The sequence below is a fragment of the Calliphora vicina genome, chromosome 5 (genome assembly GCF_958450345.1).
Source record: "Calliphora vicina chromosome 5, idCalVici1.1, whole genome shotgun sequence".
Lineage (NCBI taxonomy): Eukaryota > Metazoa > Arthropoda > Insecta > Diptera > Calliphoridae > Calliphora > Calliphora vicina.
In genome coordinates this window covers 35,425,649-35,445,977 of record NC_088784.1, presented here as the reverse complement: position 1 = coordinate 35,445,977, position 20,329 = coordinate 35,425,649, and the positions used below count along the sequence as shown (strand labels likewise).

General features: G+C 31.2%; 1 protein-coding gene across 1 annotated transcript in view; it reads right to left on the bottom strand.

The window, feature by feature from the left end:
* Window positions 1-289: 289 nt before the first annotated feature.
* Window positions 290-20,329, bottom strand: part of LOC135961173 (sericin-2) — a 194,072-nt gene continuing 174,032 nt past the window's right edge. The window contains exon 2 of the mRNA XM_065512668.1: window positions 290-946. Within this exon, the coding sequence (XP_065368740.1) occupies window positions 350-946 (597 nt within the window). The 3' untranslated portion in view covers window positions 290-349. The remainder of the gene's footprint in view (window positions 947-20,329) is intronic.

The window sequence follows — 20,329 nt, the reverse complement described above, 5'->3', positions numbered from 1 at the left end:
CAAACTTTCACATTTGCTTATCTACTGTGATTCTATCAAAAACCTTTTAATGTATTTAGTTTTTAAAACTTAAATAAAAATTGAAGGCCATTCAAACTATAAAGTAGCTTATTTAACACTTTAAATTATGCTTTTAGTTACATTACTTTGTTAGCCCTTAAAGTATGCTTTAAATTTATCTCTTTGGTTATTTAAGCTAAAGTACTTTACTTTTTTATCATTTCAATATAATGCTTGGAGTATAAAAATTTTGATTTCAACAAAAAAGCAATATAAAGCAAGAGGAAATTGTACATTTCACAGTTAAACCAATAAATATGTAAATAAAATCCCTATTTAAATACTATAATTACGTTGACTTTGCAGCAGCATTGCCCCCACTACCGCTGCCGCTCGTCCAACTACTGTTGCCGCTGCTGGTTTTAGTGTTTTTATTATTTTGCGCTAAGGACGGCCATTGACGTTTAATGACAGCAAAATGTGTCATTTGAAATGTATTCGTTTGCTGACATCGTCGCTCAACGAAACCCGTCAGACAGTAACCCATATTATAGTCTTCCATAGAAATGTTTGAACTTAAATACAATTTAAATTCATCATTATCCTTTGACGATGCCAGTGGCGAGCACAATGTTGTGGTTGTCGATGTCGTAGTTGAAGATGACGATGATGATGCTGCTGCTGCTGCCGCCGCTGCTGCTGTTGTCGATGATGCAGACATCGAGGATGCTGATGATGACGATGATGAATTTTTACTGCGAAAATGACCAACTATTAGCAAAGAGCCTTTTTGCTCAAGTGGCACCATTTTGGCTTTGGTAACCTGACGTTGAGTGCCAGCAAATTCTTCAATGCGACAACGGTTGGGTTGCCACCAACAGGGCGTTATGGTCCAATACGATGAGGAAGCTGTACGTGCCCATCCCTCTTCAGGGTAAAGTAATATCTGTAAAGAAAAGAGGAGAAGTGCACAGAATAAATAAAACTTAATACTGAATAAAAAAAACTTAATATAACATGTTACTTTCGTTGTATAAGTACAAGTATTCATTTAAAGTTGAGTGGATTTTCGTATTTTTTTTTTCATATTTATTTTCAATACAGTTTATATTTGCATTACATTTTAATCATTTTATCAATATGAAATATGTTATTAAGGGAAACTATGAAATAAGGAATGGTTTTCTATCAAATATCCCTACAAAGTTCTTAACAAACTTAACTGTTTAAATCAGTGGTAGGCACAAAGAGAACAATAACATGTTATGCAATTTCTCTGTCTGTCTTAATCTGATCAGTTTTATATTGTAATATTCCTGTTCTTTTTAGCTAAATAGCCAATTATGTTCGTCCCCGCTGGCTATAAGTTCCGACCACTGGTTTATCTACTTATTTACTATCACTCGCCCCATACTAGTTTAACAAATTTATTGCCACAGTAATTGTTTCATAAGACCAACTTTAGTGCAGCTTAAATATTGTTATTCTTGCTTTATTCTCCTTTAAAGAAAACTTTATTCTCCTCTTTTTTTCCGCATTTTGTCTTTAATTTTCGATTTTATTTTAATGGCAAAAGTTTGTTCAAGCGTAAGTGGCCATTTCCCCATTTATTTCAGCTTGTGTTCAATTCGTCCAAAATCAAACATTACATTTTAATGTATTTTTTTTTCATTCATTCTTTATTATTTTTTGTTTCCCAACATTTTACCAATACTTGAAAAATACATATTTCTAAAGTATTCAAACAATAACTTTTCATTTTAAACAATCTTTAATTGCCAATCAGTCTTAGTTGTGGAAAATATATTTGTTTGAAAATTTTAATTTTGATTTTATTTTATAGTAGTATGTACTTAGTAAGTAACAGTTTATGAATTTCTTTGAGGGCATAATAATGGAAATAAAGTTTTAATTTGTTTCCATACATATTTTTATTGAAAATTACTTAGTTAGGTAGGAGTTATATTATACTAAGAAGTATTATTATATAATCGTAAGTAGAATATTACGTTAATGAAAGATTTATTCCATTTGCTTCTATCGCTTGCTAGTAGTATCATTTCCCTCCATGATGCATTAAGTTGTCTAATTGTTGTCAAAGTATTGGCACGCCTTGGAGATTGTATTCAATGAAATATCCTGTTTCTTGATTTAATGTCTTCTATAACCCTCTAATCGGTAAGGCCGTCTCAAGACGGTCATCGACATATGTAGGTATTGAATGTTTCAGAAGAACCAATCCTGGTGAACACCAATCAAAAATTCCTCGGTATGATAGAAAGCAAAAGAAATTCATCGAAATCAAATGCCCTCAAATTATTCGAGAATACAGTAATGGCATGGGTGGAGCAGATCTAATGGATTCAGGTTCGATACCATATTTGAACTAAGACTCGCAATATTGCGATTAGGTTGCTCTACCATTTTGTGGACATGGTCTCTACAAATGCATTCATTTTATACAAACGCCTGCACGCCGATGAGGCCAATCCTTCCAACAATGTGTCCGATAAAGAACTGGTTTTACAGTATCCAGCTGTTGTTGGGTTTTATTTTGGGAATTAGGAGTTATTTCACTGTATTGGGAGTTATTTAATTTATATTAGGTTCTACTTTGCAAAAGCAGTGCCGATAAATATCAAAAACTGGCTTCGCACAGAAAATTTGTTTTGCATTGTCGGCCTTTGGCGGTACGCTAAGGTTGTTTCAAAAACGGGCTTCGCTCAGAAAATTTGTTTTGCATTGACGGCATTAGGCCGGGCGCTAAAATTTTCTTTTCTGGGGTGTATCCAAAACTGGCTTCGCTCAGAAAAGTTTTTTGCATTGCCGGCTTTTGGCGCTAAGGTTTTCTCCGAAGCCAGTTTTTGATACACCCCAGAGGAGGGGAGCTATATTACATAAATAAATTGCTTCGGATTGAGAATTATTTCATTTCTATTGCGATTTATTTCATTGGGAGTTATTTCACTTCTTTTGGAACTAATATTTTTAAAATTATGAAACCGCCGATTATTGGGAGTAATTTAATTTTAACATTTGGTAGTTATTTAATTTTTCAAGTTTGGGAATTATATCATTTTTGATAAGAGTTATTTGATTGGGAGTTATTTCATTTGGGAGCTATTTCACGGTACCTTTCAAAACGATTGCGAGCAGCCTTAAAAGAAGATTTTACATGTCCGAAATGATGTTTAAATAAAATCATTTTTGCACCGAATCATTACTTGCGATAAGAAATGGATCCAATACGATTTCCAGAAGCGTAAGAGATCGTACATGAAGCCCAGCAAACCAGGCGAATCGACACCAAAGCCAAATATCTAAGGTAATACTCTGTATTTGTTGGGAGCAAAATTTATAAATTGAACTATATTGTAAGGAATACAATTCTTATAAGGCATTCTCTAAGATATAATTCGTATAATTGTTTCTTAAAGCTTTTGATGTTGTTGAATCAATTCCTAAGTGAATTAATTTCTATGGAATGATAAATTCCTTCTAAATGAATTCTTATCAATGTTAAATTCACTATGAATGATACAATTTTTTTCAAATTTAATCTATTACAAATTGAATTAAATTATTTTTTAACCATTCTATTTGTAACAGATTGAAAGAACATTTCGATTTTTAATTCAAAAATATTTTATTGTTAAGTTCTTTTTAGTTCAGTTAAAAGGCTAACAAATATTTATTTAATTGGTCCAAAGTTAAAATGCCTTTTGCTATTTTATTGTCAATTTTTTGTTTTGATGCATTTACCGATATTATCAATTTTGAATTGAGATAAATCGGGGTTTAGTGCTTTAACCCAACATAATTTGACATCGGGACACAAAACTGATGCCTTTATTGCAAAATCTCTTTAGGGGGGTCATAATTTACATCTTCGATTGAGTCGTCGGAGGCAAAATCACATTCGCTAATTTTTTTGAATTTTTTTTTATTTAGAAATTATTGAACAATATTTTTTATTTAGTTTTTTCTTGGTTTTCAGTTTTGTTATATAATGAAAGAAATAGATTTGCACCGTACCAACTTAAATTAGTAAAAGTTCACAAATGATAAGATATGATGATATTATGACAAATAAATATGTTAAAATATATATCCTAACAAATGGGTTTAAATTTTTATTATGAATATTTTATGATTTTCTCTCTAATTACAAAAATTTAAATATTTGCCCAATTCACAATTGATGTTGTAGTGTTGTATGTCGTAAATATTTTTCAAACAAATTTTTCGAAACAAAAACAAAACATTAATAAAAAAAATTACGACATACAACGATACAACGCTACAACACCAATTGTGAATTGGGCAATTCAATTTAGAAAAGTGTACATATATTTCGTGTTTGACGAATGTAAATTGATTTTAATATTAAACTACTACAAATTGAATTAAAACTTTTTACAACCATTCAATTTGTCAAAGAAGGAATTAAAAAAATAGAATGATCATTCAAGTGAATTCATTCCTTATAAGAATGGATTCTGTTGTGAATTAATTCTATTCAATGTACAGAATTATGAATGGAGCTAAGGAATTATTTACCTTGAATGGTTTTAATGAATGGAAAATTCTAATAATTAAAGCCGAATTATATAATTTGAATGATACATTCAAAAACTTCAAGCTGAAATAATTCTCAATTGAATTCATTCTTTCACAGCTTTGATTGGCCGAAAAACGCAAAGAATATGCACTACGCTCGGCCATATTTTGCAATACCTGTTAAACCTGTTAATATTTTTGAAGGACGAATTTTTAAAGTGGCATATTTTTTAATCTAATTGAGATATTGACTTGAAATTTTTTTTTAAGACCAAAAATTAACTAATCTTTTTTTTTATACGTTTATTATATTACTATTCCTGCCTTTAATTTCTAGGCCTTACAATATGTATTTAAATCATTATTTCTTAACAAAAATCAATGAAATTTTCAACGTTTTTTAAATTTGTTATTCTAAATAACAAAATGTAAAAAAAATTGTCAAAAGTTCGAAGGGAATTCCCCAATTCCTAAAAATTGGATCAAAAATTTCAAAAATGGTATTTTTTACAATTTTACCCATAGAGTTCACATTTTCTTCGGAGCTGGGAAAATATTTTAGGGATAAATAGAGAACATATCAAGATTTCCAATGCTGCTCTCCGTTTTCTGATCCCAGCTTTGGGATTTTTGAACAAAGTGGAAACTTTGATAAAAAATAGGCCAAATTCAGAAGAGCGTAGGGGCTACAAATTCGATAACTAGGACATGATTTTTTATTCCAAAATGTTCTCCGTAAAGATACCTCACAGAAAAACATAAAATTGTTATATGTTCTTACAGAAAGTTTTTTTCAATGCAAAAATAATTAAGTCACATTTTCGCCAAAAAAAAACAACAAAAATCTACTATTTTTTGAATTTTTAAATTGAAAATTATTTATTTTTGGATTCATAATTGATATTGTTCTGAAATCTTTTTTATGTTAATCGTAATTTAGTTGCCTAACTATTAAAAAAAGTCCAAAAGTAGGACCTAAAAAGCGGACCAAGGTATGGCAAAATTTTAAAATTTCAATTTTGAAATGCCTATAATTCGGATAAATAGCACAAGCAAGCATGTTTTTTCAAGACCTAGCCGAGCGCTTTGCAAAAATATAAAAATATTTGAAATTATAAAAATTTTACATGTCGAAGGTACCCTAATTTTAACACCCATAGTGCCACACCTGGATCATTTGCAGGGCCCATTTTAATAACTTAAACTCGAATCGGATCAATCATTTAGAAATACCAGATTTATTTCCAAAAAATTAATGATTTGAACAAGAATTGTTACCGCAACTCTTGGCAACAGCATTAAGTCAAAGCAAGTTGGACATGGCATTCCTTATGGTGGCATGTTATCTCCACTACTTTGGCGTATCGTTGTTAACTCGATTGCTATTCATCATATCAAATACTTTGGGGTTATTCAACAACTTGTTTAGAAAATTGGTGCTATTTACAACAAAGACCAAGATTCTAAGCTTCAGACTTCCGCTATTTAATTCGCGAAATTACCTTATCGGATAATGCAAAATATATAGGTTTTATCCTAGACTCTATGTTATCATGGAAACTGAATACTTAATGAAGGCAGTGGGTGCCTATTATACTAGTCGACTCAGTTTTAACATAGTTAAATAGATGTATAGAGATATAGTTCATCCAAATCATGCATAGGGATCTCTGGTGTGGTGTAATGCGACTGGAAGAAAATATGTTGTGGCACAGCTCACTAGCGCTTAACTTTACGAACTAGTCCTTTAGAGGACTGAGCACTATATTACAACTTATTCTTATTGTATTCAAATAAATGCCAATTCTGCCTGCAGTGCCGCTAAGCCTAGCATGTGAATGTTGGAGATTGAGAATGTATAACCATGGGAGAATTTTAGACCTACTGCTTCTGATCTTGAATCAATCTTCTGACTATGTTACTCCACATATGTTCTTAGATATATTGTTCAAATATTTAGTCCCCTACAGATATGAGTGCTACAGGCGTAACCTCTCAGTACTTCTGTCATTCAACTGTGTTAGCCAGTCAATATAAGAAAGCGCTATCAAAGCTGGGTGGTCGACAATAAGATGGCTCAGAAAATTTCCGAATCATTTGATAAAATCGCGAATCCCAAGAATTGTAAAATTCGAAAGCGGTTTCGCTTCTCTAACTATGTATTATGAACAAAATATTTTCAAAATTAAAAATCTGCAATAAAATAAATTCTTTCACCCGTAAATTTCCCCAATATTCGTATGCATTTAAAATTAAATAAATATGCATTTATAGTTTTACGAGTATACGTTTATGAAATAAATACAAAATATAAGCATTAATACATTTTTATTAAAAGTGACATATTTATTACGTTTGATAAGTATCTGCTGCATTTAAATAACAACCAAATAAAAACAGCCAACACACAATAAAACGCATTCACACAAAAATACGCAGATTTTCGTTTACAGACACACGATTTCTGTGGCAGACACAAACAAATTTTTATTACAATTTCATTTATATTGTTTTTATTTTATTTGCAACTGATTGGGCGACATTAAATTATAATGAACAGTTAGCAGGAGACGCAGACAGATCCGGGCGCTTTAACCGAGAGTGATATTAAGTATACGCACACGTGTTTATTGGGTATAAGAAAAACATTATGCGTGCGTGTCTGTTTGTGTGAATAATTTAATTTAATTGAAAATAAATTGCACTCTACACTGGACAAATGGTGGAAGTAATTGGAAGAGACAAATAAATGTATTTAGTATAGTTTCAATCGGTCTTGTTTGTAAAGTCATAAGTGAAGCTTGCATGTCGAATTGAATTTATTTCAGGAAGGAAAAAAAAATATGCTGTTTAAAATGTATTATAATTAATTTTGTATTACAATATTTAAAACAAAAACAAGATTGAATTTAATGAGTAAGTAAATTATACTGCCTTTAATGTAAACATTTTATTTGTACCTAATGTAATCTACATACGTTATTTATGTTGTTTTCATAAGACTTTCCTGATGATCTGTCCTAAGCAAGCAATGAAATACATATAGCTTATCGCCCAACAATAAATTTCTGCGAATTTATCTAGAATAAACTGCGAATAATTCACGCTAAACATCAGGCACAAATATCCTAATGTGAGCTGAACACATTCCATTGTAGTATATAGATAGAGCAGAGCCACATTACAATAATTCTGCTACTGTCATCGATAAGTACCTTCGCTCTATTCCATACGTATTCGAGAAACTTCAAAATAGACTTTGAAGCACTTGCCCATATATGGGAGTTGTATACCATGTTTGGTCGGTTTTAGGCAGTGAAAATACTAGGGTATTCAAATTATTCGATTTTTGTCTTGTTCGAATAAAACGAATAATTCAAATAAGAGATTTTAACTTGTTCGAATAATTCGATCACACGTTTAAAAATAATCGAATTATTGGAATATGTAAAGAATAAAGTTTTGATGTATGAAATATTCAGATCAGATTCCCTTAATCAAGTGGTCTTAGGGAGTTACACAAATACATATGTCCAAAGTTTGATATCATTGTCAACGTAATCATTATAAATGTCATCCTCAATATCACTTTCGACGACAGTTTCAAAATCACATTGGCCATTACTTTAAATGCCACCGAAGTAAAATCTATATATATAAAAATGAATGTATGTCTGTTTATTTATTTGTTTGTTTATCCTCTATATCAGGAAGGAACAACTGGATACTTTTTATTTTGAAATTTCAAGTGGGCGTGGCACTTTCCATAAAAAGTAAATAGTTATTATGGAAAATGGACGAAATTCGAAAAATGGGCGTGGCACCACCCATACCAAGTAAAAAGTAATTTTCGAATATCTGCAGAACTATAATTGTGACAGTCTTCAAACTTTATACGAATCAATTTCTTATCAGTTTATGAATTCTAACTAAAAATGGAATGAATCGGAACAGGGCGTGTGGACCGTCCCATACAAAGTAAATAGTTATTTTCGAATATCTGGAGAACTATAATTGTAGAAGTCTTCAAACTTTGTCCGAATAGCAGCCTTAGCATTTTACATGGATTGGGCGGTATTTAATTAGTGGGCGTGGCACCTACCAATGCAAATGGTTTGTTTCGATTATCTGAAGAACTATAATTGCAAAAGTATTTAAACTTTGTACGCATTAATTTCTTATCACTATACATAGTTTGGCTGAAAATGGGCGAGATTGTATTAGAGGGCACATATCATACAAAGTAAATAGGTATTTTCCAATATCTAGAGAACTATAATTGTGAAGGTCTTCAAACTTTTTATGAATCAATTTTGTATCACTGCATGAATTATAACCAAAAAATGGGAGGGATCGGAACAGGGGATGAGCCACCTCCAATACAAAGTAAACAGTTATTTCTAAATATCTTGAGAAATATAATTACGATATTATTCAAACTTTGTCCCAATAGCACTCTTATTATTTTACATATTTTGGCTGAAAATGGTCGGGATTGGATTAGTAAATAGTTAATTTGGAATATCTGGAGAACTATAGTGGTAAAAGTATTTAAACTTTGCATGAACCAATTTCTTATCTTTATGTGGAGTTTAGCTAAAAGTAGTCGGAATCGGAACAGTGGGTGAGGACCCTCCTATACAAAGCACATAGTAAATTTTGAATAACTGGATAACTAAATTTGCGAGATTCATCAAACATTGTCTGAAATTTGTTTTATAATTTTACGTATGTAATTTGTCTAAGAAGGGCGGGTCATTATTGGAGGACATGGAATCACAAATCTATATATTTAAAAAATAATATGGTTTTGTATGTTTATTTTTTTTTCACGGATAAACGGCTATTTTAAATGTTCCTGTATGTCTTTTTACATGAGCAATTCCACCGTTTGTATAAATATTTGAGGCAAAATATGGGAGTAGTAGCCACAGAGGGCGTGGCACTTCCCATATAAGAGATAGAGTACATACATTTTGTACGGTTATTCTACCATCAGTACGACAAGAATGGGCGGACTATCAATAATGAGCGTGCACTCTATATGCAAATTGTAATGGCACTCGACTTACAGTAAAGAAATTAATGAACAATCTAATCGAGGTGATCATTATAACTGGGACAGATAAAGGGACAGATGTTTTGCTGCCACGTATTGCCATGATAACTTCGGAAATGCTATTTGATTTTAGTCGATTGCAGTTTCCTATTTGCTTAGCATTTGCAGTGACAATTGATAAAGCTCAAGGTCAGTCTTTGCAAGTTTGTGGACTAAATCTAGAAAATCCATGTTTTTCACATAGACAGCTTTCATTTGCATTTTCGGGAGTGGGAAAACAAATAAACAAATAATTAATAAAAAATTGTATATAGTAAACATCAAATACAAGTATTATTTGTTCTAAACTTTTATATTTTATTACAATTCATATTATGGTTAGAAAATAAGAAATAATATACTTTTTATTATATTAGAAACTAATTTTAGATAGACTAAATATATTGTAAATCATTACAGTATGGGTAGCGAAGCACACCGGGTTATAACTAGTAATTAAATAAAGGTTGTTGGCTTGACTAATGCGCCATCTCACCACCACAGGCGCTGCAACCTGCACTAATAACAAACATAACGCGCAATTGCAGAGTTGTCAATTAAAAAAGCTTTTCTCCTCCTTTCACCACCTTTTCTTCTACACTCTATCCCCTTTCCAAAGAAAGTAACACAATTATATATAGGCATATTAATTGCCTGAGTGTTACTTCTCTTTTTTTTAAAAAAAAAAAGTATTAATTGCGATCCTGCTAATATTTCGCCAGCATATGTTCATGTTTAGACTCTAAAATTTCAGTTTCGAAATCAATTCCAAAAGCGTTTAGCCTTTTTTTACTAAATAACAAATATTTTATTTAGCACCTTTTATTTTTATTGGATCAAGTCCTAAATTTAACATTTTGAAAGACTTGTTTTTAGAATTTTAACTTCTTGCAAGGCAATTGAATGAATCTTTCGACACTTGAAAAATGTATTTTTTCCAGCGGACATTACACTGAATACTCAAGAGCTAGAACATCAAGAGCTTCTGATTCTTTATTATTTACACTATCCAGATGGAATAACATGATCTGTTGCATTTTAACATACAACATTGAGTCCCCCATTAAGGTATTGTCACAAAAGGCTTGGTCTATAATTGAAGGAATTTTAATGGAAAATGCTGCTGTCATTTGCAACTGAAGGTCGTTTAAAAATATATGTGGGAGAAAGGACGGTCATTGCGTTACCCCTGAATTGATCTTGAACTCGTTTGATGAGATTCCATCTATAACAACTCGTATAGTGCGATCTCTGAGAAAGCTCGATATAAATCGAGAGAAGTTATTGCCGGCAACAAAAGCATACTCTATCGAGCCACTTAACTTTCGACAAAACGGTGAATGAAAAGACACCACCGATAGGAAGACTAGCAAGTCTCCCATAGTGCGTCCTATTCGAAATCCATACTGCCAGTCACTGAGTAAATTGTTGGACTCTAAATATTTATAAAGTGCTGAAATATTATCAGAAATTGAAAAATCAACATGACAGCAACCGCCAATTTATTGAAATATATTAAAAATCCATTTTAAATTTCACAAGGCCCCTAACAGTTGATGTCCTTTGACCAATTCCCTACAACCACAATTAAATATATAAATACCTATTTCTATAATAAATTTATATTGCTGTGTGATTTTTTGCGGTTTAATTTATTTATTTTTGCAGGTATTATTAATGTTTATAATATTTTGTTGCTGCAAAGGACTCTTGTAATTTGATCATGGAAAAACAACGCTTGTAGTTATTTGCATTTGGAATTTATTTTTAAAACCTCAACAACAAATAAATACATTGAAGTGAAAATAATATTTATAATAAATTGTATTGTGTAGTCGACAGCATTACATTGTCGGGCAACAGCAACATAAACCCACTTCAAAAGGATATTTATTTATCTGGGATATTTATCTATTTATGTTTGTATATTTGTATATTTATTTAAATGTTTTGTATCACTGAACATATAAATAATGGAGTTTGGGGTTTGAGGTTTTTTGTATTTTTTAATTACACGCACATCAGTTAATGCTGGGTATTGCAGTTGAATTGTTTTTCTGTTTTTTTTTTTTCATTACAATATTATTTTTTTGTTTTATATAATTTTCCCCATAAAAGCGGTTTTTAAATGACTTCTTTTCTGCGGTTATTTTGGTTTGAATTTTGTCATATGTACTATTCTTTGTTTTTGCCATAAATTATGGTCGCCTACTTAAAAAGAAATAAAAAAACAAAAATATAAATCTAAAAAATATTTTTGTGTAAGTAGAAAGAAATAAATGGGTATTTGTTTTTATTGCATTGATTTTATTTTAGTATAATAAATATAAAAAGTTTTAATATTTTCAGACCGTATCTAATGTGGCCTTAAATTGGCATGAATTGTAAATTTTTAGGCGTCTAATATCTGTAAAGTGTTTTAGAATTGCTATTTCATGTAGTTTGTAATTTGATTAAGTAGGAAATACATACAATTTAATTGTTCAATAGAATTTAAATTTTAAAAATGTTTTGAGGCATTGAGTTTAATAAATTCAGCATTTTAAATTGTGCAAATGCCTCTATAATTCACATTTGATATGTAAATTATATTTGCATTAAATATCATTTTCAAATGAAATTATTATTGGGCAACATAAATTTGATTCGGTTGGTTGGCCGGGCTTTACATACGATCTCTTAAGCTGATTTTCTTTTACAGCGTTCAAGCAGCATCTCAGACATACAAAATTGTATTTTATGGTCTCTCAGCTTCAATTCGTATCGTACCCAATTTCCACGCTTTTGGATGAATCCCGCTGATTGCAAACATTTAGAATCCATTTATGAACCCATCGCCATGAAATTAGATCGAATTGGGCCTTATATTTGAGCTATCACCAATTATGGACCCATCCAGTCTGGTTCTTTGGTGGTCAGGATAGAAAAATTGTCCAGACTCTGTCATGAGCCACGTTTGGCTCACAGTACATTGGGATCTACAATGGTAAAGAGCAATCTGGGTTGCTAACCATTCGGGACACTATCTTCAAACTGCTGAAAAACGATGCACACTGGTCAATTCCGGCCAAAAGTCCATAAAAATTTTGTATTTGTATTAAGAATAACATAACCAATCGATCGATAAATATTTTGATGTTCAAATACAGGGTTTGGCCAAAAAAGCATGGACGTTCTAAAAGTATCAAAAAAAATTGCTGTAAGTGGCTGAAATTTAGTTCAAAAATAAAGAATAAAATATGTGATCGAAATAAAAATTGGTCATTCTAATTTCGGATTACATATACAGGGTTTGGCCAAACAATCATGAACGTTTTTAAATTATCGGAAAGGTAAGGTTATTCATGTAAATGCCTGACATTTAAGAAAAACACACTTGCTCCATCGAAAAAATATTAGAAATTACATACAGGAGTTGGCCAAATAAACATTGACGTTATAAAAGTATCGAACAAAGTATTTAATTTTTGTAAATGGCTTCCATTAGGTTTATAATAAAAAACAAGTAAGAGTACTATATTCGGCCGTGCCGAATCTTAAATACCCTCCACCTAAATATGATGGTATAAAAGCTGTAATAATATAACAATTGTTAGAAAAACTAGTTTACGCAGAAGATATTTTATTTCAAATGTACTAAAAATTGTATCTAATTCAGCAATTTATAACTGAAATTCCTATTAGAACGTTTGACACGCTTAATTATTGTCTTTTAATTGAGAAATTGTGGTCTAAATTTAATTTTTCTAAATCTTCGTGTAAATTATTATTTTCTTACATAGGTAACCGCAAACACTTTGTTGGAACTGGGTTAAACGATCTACAATATCTGAGTGGCGCACAGTGGTATGAGAAAAAAAAAGAGGGAAACAAATCTGTAACTTCTAAACCCTTAGTCCGATTTTAATGAAATTTCACATGCGCAAAGGGGAAGTGTTGTCGAGTTTAAGTCTGGACCTCAACATTTTTCCCTTTTAACCTCAAGTGAAGAAAAAATTTAGACAAATTTCAAAATATTTGGTTGTGGGACCTATGCGGGAGCTATGACCTATTATGATTCGATTGTCATAAAATATTTTTACGTGAATTTTATGTATTTATATGAGAGCTGTGGCCAATTATGGACCAATATTCACAAAATTCAGTATTATGATTTTTGAATACAAATTACTGATCTGTGTACTATTTTGATTTAATATATGGATGCTATGACCTATTATGGTCCTAAGTATTTAAGGGCTATTTTTGTAGAATTTCATATAAACAACGCTATTAACAAAAATGGATCTTATGTGGGAGCTATGCCGAATTATGCACCAATATTTAAAAAATCTTGTAGTACGATTCTTGGATACAAATTACTCATCGGTGTAATATTTTGGTTGAGTGTAGATTTTTATGGATATTTGTGCAGGGTAATGTGTTTTCCTGAAGTAGTTCTTGTATGGAGGCTATGACCAATTATGGGCCTATCATCATAAAATTTGGTACATCGATTTTTGTATATATTGAATAAATTTGTTTTGAATTTCAACCTGATAACTATATTTGTAAGAAATTTATGAGGATATTAGTGATTTTCGGGAGTGGACCTTATATGGGAGCTATGGTTAAATATGGACCGATATTCACAAAATCCAGAAGTATGATTACTGGATTCAAATTACTGGATCTGTGCGTAATTTCATTTTGATATCGATATGTTTTTAATACTTTTCAAGGTTAATATCTTTTTTCGGAAATGGGCCTTATAGGGGAGCTATGACCAATTATCGGCCAATCTGCATAAAATTTGGTACTGTGATATCTATATATATGAGTATAATTTTTGTCGAATTTTAGCATGATAAATGTATTTATAAGAGATTTATGAGTACTTAACTGATTTTTGGAAGTGGACCTTATATGGGAGCTATGGTCGAATATGGACCGATATTCACAAAATATAGTAGTATGATTTCTAAATATAAACTGTGGATGTCTGTGAAATTTTCTTTTGATATTGATATTTTTTAGATATTTATGTAGGTTATTGTGTTTTTCGGAAGTGGTCCTTATATGGGAGCTATAACCAATTATCGGCCGATTTTCATAGAATTAGGTACAGCAATTTTGGTATATATTGGGATTATTCATGTCGAATTTCAACTTGATAGCGATTTTTATAAGACATTTATGCTTATTTAAGAGATTTTCGGAAGTGTACTTTATATTGGGGCTATGGTCAAATATGGGCCGATCCACGAAAAATTTTGTAATATAATTTCTTTTACCACGAAACTTATTTTTGCTGAATTTCATGTGGATATTCCTATTTTGTAGGCATTTATAGACCATAGAACCATATTTCGGGAAGAAATTTGTATGGGGGCTAGGAGAAATCATGGACCGATTCTTATAATTTTCACCAGAGTTACTCCTTTTATCATAAAAGTAACGAGTGCAAAATTTTATGCTATTAGCTGCAATATATTTACAAAAAATGTCCAAAAATATGTGAAAATTATCAATTTTTTTTGAGGTTGTCCCATATTTTCATTCATAACTTTGGTTCCACTGTACCGATTTCGCTGATTTTCAATACCAAACTGCTTAGGACAATAATAAACACTTTTCTTGCAACTCTACTAAGTTTGTTTGCGTATTTTGGACGTGAGCGTGTTTTACACAGACGGACAGACGGACAGACAGACGGACATGGCTCAATCGACTTAGAATTTCATAAGGATCAATAATATATATACTTTGTTGGGTCTCAGATGAATATTTCTCAATGTTACACACGGAATGACAAACTTATATATACCCTCATTCACCACTTATGGTGGTGGAGGGTATAATAACATAAATGATACATTGAAAAAATTTCAACATACATATGCTTACTCTTGATACTTTACAGTATTATATGTCATTTACACTTAACCTCTAATAGCACCTTTTAATTTGTTCTGGCCTTTTAAACTTTTTTTATTTAGCTTCTATAGATTTAAAACTAGTTCCTAATCACTTCAATTTGATTTAGAAATAACACGTAAAAACTCCGTAATAACTACGTTGAATGGTTAACTGCTAACTGTTTTATAAAAACATGTGCTAATTTGCTAAAAAAAACTTTAAAGAAAAAAGCACAGGCCACTTCGATTCGAAAGTAAAAAAAAATCAAATTTTTCTAATATTAAAATTACAAGAAAAAACCTTTGACTTTACAGCATTATAAATAACCATATAGTTACTTTATAGCCAAAACAATAATAATACTGTATATTCCGAAGTGTTAAGAAAAATTTACCATCAAAATTTTATAAAAAATCAAAAAAAAAAAAACATTTTTGGCCGGAATTTACCATTGTGCAGAGCTGAGCTGTTTCTATGCTGATTTTCATTTGAACGGTTTCATAGTTGGAGTCGGTGCTATTGGAAGGCTGCTTAAAGTTGGTTACTTCGACTCTAAAAAATTTAAATAAAATCACCAAAACTTCTTTTAATATTCGATTATTAAACAAATGTTTATAGTTAATGTTATTTATACTACGATTTTCTGAGAATATCAAGAGTCCCGAGAAAAGTGGAAATGGATTGGATCCAACGGATCGAAGTAGAGATATACACAGGGGCTGGGGTTTTCATAGAGAACACTTATACTCGGATGTCATATTGTCTTCCAGCATGCAGCATATTTCATGCTAAGATCTAGTCGGTCTTCAAAAGGCTAATGCTTTGTACGCTGTTGGATTGTGCTGCGTAGTGACAATATAACGTAATGCGAACGCGGATGAATGCAGGAAATAGAGGTAAAGCCTCTACTTTGTTAATATGACTGAGAGCCAGAATGACCTGTAAAGAGTCAAATGCAATTTTGGCCATTTGAGACAAAACTGGTACTAAAGGTTCTTTAATTACGAGCTGCAGTGCTTCGCTGGTTGGCTCGCATCCGAAATGTAAAATTTTCCATGACTATGGTGCATAAATCAAATTGAATTTTACCGATGGTATGGGTCATGGGGTCAAATCACACGATCTTGGTGGACAGTTCCCAGTAAGATGACCATGTCCTCAAATCGCTCGTGCAGAATATACAAAGTGGCATAAGCTGTGTGGCACAGTCCTGTTGTCCATATCTTCCAATTCAAGCCAAAAATAAGTAAGAGAGTTATATTCGGCTGTGCCGAATCTTATATACCCTTCACCAAATTATACTTAAAAATAATTTATATTTAAACAAAATTAAATTTTTTTTTTCCAAATTGTTTTTTAATTTTTTTTTTAAAAAGTTCTGTCGAAATTTTTTTTAATTTTTTTAAAATTTGGTTGAAAAAAAATTCGGGATAAAAATTTTTTTCCCGGTTTTGACCCATTGTAGGTCCAACTTACTATAGCCTTATATACATCGTTGCAATGGACCTTGAAATATCTATCATTAGATATCCATATTGTCTATATTAATGACTTAGTTATCCAGATATAGATCAAAAATAGGGCAAACATTCCTGGTTTTTTTCTTATATCTCAGCCATTTGTGGGCCGATTTTGTCGATTTTATATAGCCGGAAGAATTTCCGATATATTGATGTATGAATCATGTATGCAAGTTATTTGGGGGCTATGGAAAGTTGATTTCAACATACTGACGGACAGACGAACATGGCTATATCGACTTCTATAACGATCCATAATATATATACTTTGTGGGGTCGCAAATGAAAAATGTAGATATTACAAACGGAATGACAAAGGGTGAAGGGTATAAAAATAGTTCTTATGCATCGACATGTAGCACTCACCGGTCCAAAATCCACACCAAACAGTGACTTTCCGGGATGCACTCTTGGATCACATATGGGTTGGTACTGTCTCAAATTCGAAAATTTTGTTTGTTGACGTACCAATTCATCAATAATTCGGCCTCACCATATCAATATTGTTACGTTGTCCGAATAGAACAACCATTTTTATACAAAAAACTTCATCATTTGCACGTTTTATTCAACGTTATGTCCGTCTTTGGTGATTTGTCAAAAACAAAGTGAATAAATGACAGACAACTCGGCAAATGTTGCTTCAACAATATGGCCGCTTTTAACTGTCAAAGTTTGGAAGTCCATATTGGAAGACCTCTTAGATTGTTCTAAGGGTTAGCTTTAGTGGTTTGAAGAGCCTTAATGGCTATACTTAGTAAATGGGATAAAACACTTTGAATTTGTGTAGGATGTCGAGAAACATTGCCAATATGCTACAGCGATATTGGATTATGTACTGGAGGATATTACTGTTTGCAAATTAGAGGATATGATCTGGTTCAATATGGGAATTAGGTGATTTCATGAATTGTGGCAGTTATTATTTTCTACTTCCTTCTCTCTTAATTTTTATAATTCCCAAAGGGAGAGGCTCCATTGTATCGACCCCATCTCTGAGAGCATATATATAAGGAAAATGGCAAAGGAATATAAGTTTTGAATGACACTATTTCATCATGAAACTTATCAGATAGATTTGATTCTCCAAATAAAATGGAAAAAATTAGAAAGTTTGTCATCAACTCTGCTGTATCACTAAACAGGTTCATGGTAAGTTTATGTATATCGAATGCCCTACGAGTGTCATCAGGAAGAAGTTATTTCCAATATTCTTCTTATTTGAAGGGTAAAAATTAGTCTACCCAACCAAAACATTTCCCTTAATTGTTTTTTTTCCTTCACCTTTTTTTCGTCTTTCTGTTTTAAATTAACATTTAAGAATGACTTTCATCTTTTCCCTCTTATATTATATTTTTTTCCCAATTTCCTGAAATTTGTTCATTAATTTCCTTTAAATAATTATTTTTCAGTTTTTTTTTTATTTTAAAATCTACAATTCATTGATTTCCAATTAATTAGCAAATTTAAGAAAAATCATCGCAAAGCCCCACTACAATGAATGGCTTTCTAGTGCTTTAAAGTGTTTAGGACGCCACTTCCCTTTAAAAACGAAATAAATAAATAAATATTTTTTGGGGTTTTTGTGTTTCTTTAACCACATTTTTCCATTTCAATGAATTCGTTTACTTGAATGAATAGAAAATAATTTAGTTCTTTTACAATTTTGTGTATATTCTTTTGCTACAATATTTTAGTCAACTCATCTTTGGTAGGCATCCAACTCATATTGGTTTACAGTAGGAGGGCATAATATAAGAAATGATTTTGTTTGTATTAAAAAATGTTTTCTTTTATTATTGCAGTACTCACATTATTGCCTCAAACTGTTATTTCGTCATCAAGTCAGTTCAAGTATGTGGTCTTATCTGTTTGACTTTAATATTTTCTTCAGTCTTTTCAAACATAATTTAACAATTTTTAATGATTTCCTTCAAATAATAACTGAATTCTATTATATTCTATTGTTATATGATTATATGAGAAAAAAATCAGAGGAAAAAAAACAAAGAAAAGGAAAACCTTATACCACAATCATGGTTTGAAGTTATTTATGAAGTCTTGTTAACGCATACGATGCCAAATACAATTCAGTACAATTGATAATGATAACATTTATATGGATGAATAGATAGATGTACATTAGGGTGGACTTTACAGTGAACCTTTTCGATTTTGGGTGCTTCCAAAGTCTAAACTCATTCTCTGTCATGTAACAACCAAACCAAGTGCCAAATTGATTTCCGGAAGTTGGCTTTATATGCATGCTATGACTAATTATGGACTGATCATAAAATTAGGTGACATGACTTGCGTTGTATATAAAACTTATTCCTTGGACCAAAAACGACGCAGATACAAATTTTTTTCGAAATTCATATCTTCAAATTTGAATTCTTGAAAGCAAATACCCCTCTGAATTGAATTTCAATCAGAATTTTGTAAGAAAAATCCTAAAAATTTCTTTACAATTACATTTTTTCTTAAAAAATATTCAAAAGTACAAAATTAGTATAACAAATAAACAATTAGTGGATTCACAAGGTATCCCATCCTATCATGTCATATTGTCATAATGTTCTAATATTTCACAATTCGCGGCTCGGCTTATCCGGCTTTTAGGCATTGATATTTTTCAAAACTTTTTTGCAATTTTATTCAAAATTTATTGCAGATAATACATTTAAAATTTGGACCTATTATTCCTAAATCGGTCCATGATTTCTCCTATTCCCCATACAAATATCTTCCCGGAATATGGCTCCATGATATATAAATATTAATAGCATACCGATAAAAATTTGTTATTAAAAATATGTATATTGTTACGAAATTGTACTTGAATTCATCATGTTTCTCAACATTTCTATTTTCTGGAGACTTCTAATTGTGGAACATTACCACATTGAATAAAAGTTATGAGTTGATCGCTATAGAAGAGAATGTCTCCGCTAGATAATGCTAGAAATATCCGGAAGGTATAAGTTGTGTAGATTAAAAGTGTTGTTGTATAAAAGTGAATAAATAAAGAGTTGTTATAATTTTTAAACCACTTGGAATTTTTATTTGCAATAAAACAAATCCGGTTTATTTAACGCGAAAGGCACTTTTAAAAAGGACATTTAAGGATTAAAATATTCTATGAAAATTTTTGCTGGAAAATTTCCGTGGGGGTATAAACCTTAATATCTTCTGAACTAAAAAAGATAACTTACATATAAATACATATTTTTTGTAGATCTCCTTAAGGACT